The 2,500-nt window shown below is 39.5% G+C and overlaps 1 protein-coding gene across 1 annotated transcript in view; it reads left to right on the top strand.

The window, feature by feature from the left end:
* The window catches only part of LOC135201135 (uncharacterized), a gene marked incomplete in the record, with an annotated part of 74,673 nt that overhangs the window by 60,153 nt on the left and 12,020 nt on the right, over positions 1-2,500 (top strand). The window contains 1 exon segment of the mRNA XM_064230013.1: positions 2,178-2,290. Coding sequence (XP_064086083.1) covers positions 2,178-2,290 — 113 coding nt within the window.

The raw sequence follows: 2,500 nt of genomic DNA, 5'->3' as shown, positions 1-2,500 counted from the left end.
CGGCGGGTTGAAGCCTGCATTCATTGGAAGCTTGAATTTCAAATCAATGGCCCATTTAATGTGCTTGTTCCTTATAAATAGATTTCGTCAACTGAAATAATAATAATAATAATAATAATAATAATAATAATAATAATGCCAGTGGAAATTGTACCCATAATCATAGGAACACTAGGCCCGATCCCAAGATCCTTGAAAAGGAGCCTGGGAAAACCAGAAGCTGAAGTATCTCCAGGACTCATGCAGAAGAGTGTGATCCTAGAAACGGCGCACATAGTAAGAAAAGTGAAGGACTCCTAAGGAGGCAGGATGCAACCCGGAACCCCAGACTATAGATACCACCCAGTCAAATTGGAGGACTGTGATAGACGCCCCCACAAAAAAAAAAAAAATAAATAATAAATAAAAAAAAATAATAATAATCATACGTTGCTTCCATTTTGCGTGCGTGTGCGTGTTTCATAATATATATTTAGGAGATGTTTATGTCTGTAAATCTTCCATAATATAATTGAATATTTCGTATTAAGCATCTGCATATTGTCATTATTCTATAAGTGACTAAATATTTAAATATTTCCCAGTTATATTACCATTCATAAAGATGCCAATTTCACATGATATTCCACTAGAAAAATGCATTTAATAACATGTTCATAGAGATGATTGGCAATTAAAATTGATAACTGCCTAATTGGACAGGTATAACTTCATGTAGCGTGGTGATCAATTAGAGGCAGGTGAGGCATCTCTGCTAATCAGACCTAAAACATCGACTTTGAAGGAAGTTTGGTGGTGGTCCTATTACCTTTCGTATTATTCTGGTCTTAATTACGTTGGTATTTTTCATTTTCTTCTTCTTCTTGTTCGTGTTGTTGTTGTTGTTGTTGTTGTTGTTCTTCTTATTATTATTATTACCTTTACATGACCATATTCTAAAACATTACAAATAATTTTATTATTATTATCCATGATACATATCTATTTACAGATTGCGTTTTAGTAATAATAATAATATTTAGGAAACAGACCCTCTCTCAAGCAAACTCTATTAAAAGTAATGGCTACTTCCGCAGCGTTCTACTTGTAGAGATTCTTCTCTATTTTGCGAATAGCGGCTTTTTCCGTGCTACTTAAACACGCTAGTAGAGCGCCTATAGAGGTCATGGTCAAAATAGTTCTTCTCATACTCGTAGGGAGGAGAAATTCTCCCTGCGTCGTATTCAGTGTAGGTTTTATTTGCTGGATGAGGAGCGCCTCCAGCAGGCGCAACCGACGGTCATCAGTGGCCTTCCCGATGATTTTCACGTTCTAACATACACTGAATACGACGCAGTAAGAATATCTCCTCCCTACGAGTATGAGAAGACCTGCCACCAACAATGACACACCGATCACGACAACTCCACGGAAGACAACGCCCCCGAACGAGGTACTCCTGCAGCCGATGGAAATCAAATTAGCCGTGACCTCCCACAGCGTAGGGCAACGCCCATCAACGTTACAGTGCCGCTCAGGAGGTCCAGACGGCTGCAGTATCTGCTGCAACGCAACCATCGGCTCGAAGAAAGTGGCTTGAGACCTGGCTCAGTCAACCAATGAAAACGAAGATTCATCGCCACCAGCCAATGGGAGACAAGCATGGGGCAGACCCCCTGCTCTCAACCACAGATATAAGGAGGACGGACACCGCACCAAGACCAGTCTACCCTCAGCTTCCCAGCCCGAGGATGTCTGGCAGCTCCAGACGAAAGCTTGCTTTAAGAAAGAGAGAGAGAGAGGAAAAATCGTTAATGACTTTGATGACTATGGTATCATAGTTTATCTGTAAAATTCAAATATATACACCTATTTTAACCCTGTATTTGACCATGACCTCTATAGGCGCTCTACTAGCCTGTTTAAGTAGCACGGAAAAAGCCGCTATTCGCAAAATAGAGAAGAATCTCTACAAGTGTAACGCTGCTGAAGTAGCCATTACTTTTAATAATGAATAATAATAATAATAATAATAATAATAATAATAATAATAATAATAATACCATTTAAAATTATTCTTGACCTGAAAACATTTTCATGTAAGGTAAGATCATATGACGATTCCTGTACTCGACTCCTAAGCAATTCCACAGACAGTTATGTGATCAAACTTCACCCATTTTTTCTCTTTTCCCCAGGTCCTCCTGAAGAGCCAATATCCTGCGCCCTGAGAAACCAGAGCGCCACGTCCCTGACTGTCATCTGTCAGCCGGGACACGACGGGGGCCTGAAGCAGCACTTCGTGGTGACGGTGAGTCTCGAGAATTGTTTTCTTTTTTTTATTTTTTGCAGTTCGAAAAGTCGCCTGATGCTTGATGTTAGGAGAGCTGCCTTGTGAAATCGCGAGGTAATAATCCTGAGTTTATGACTATACAAGATTAAACTTTTATCCTTAAATCAAGAGGTGAATGACCCTGAGTTTGTGAAAATACTAGATTAAAGTTTTCCTCTGAAATAAATT

This window comes from Macrobrachium nipponense, chromosome 28 (genome assembly GCF_015104395.2).
Source record: "Macrobrachium nipponense isolate FS-2020 chromosome 28, ASM1510439v2, whole genome shotgun sequence".
Classification (NCBI taxonomy): domain Eukaryota; kingdom Metazoa; phylum Arthropoda; class Malacostraca; order Decapoda; family Palaemonidae; genus Macrobrachium; species Macrobrachium nipponense.
This window is presented reverse-complemented; position numbering and strand designations above follow the sequence as displayed.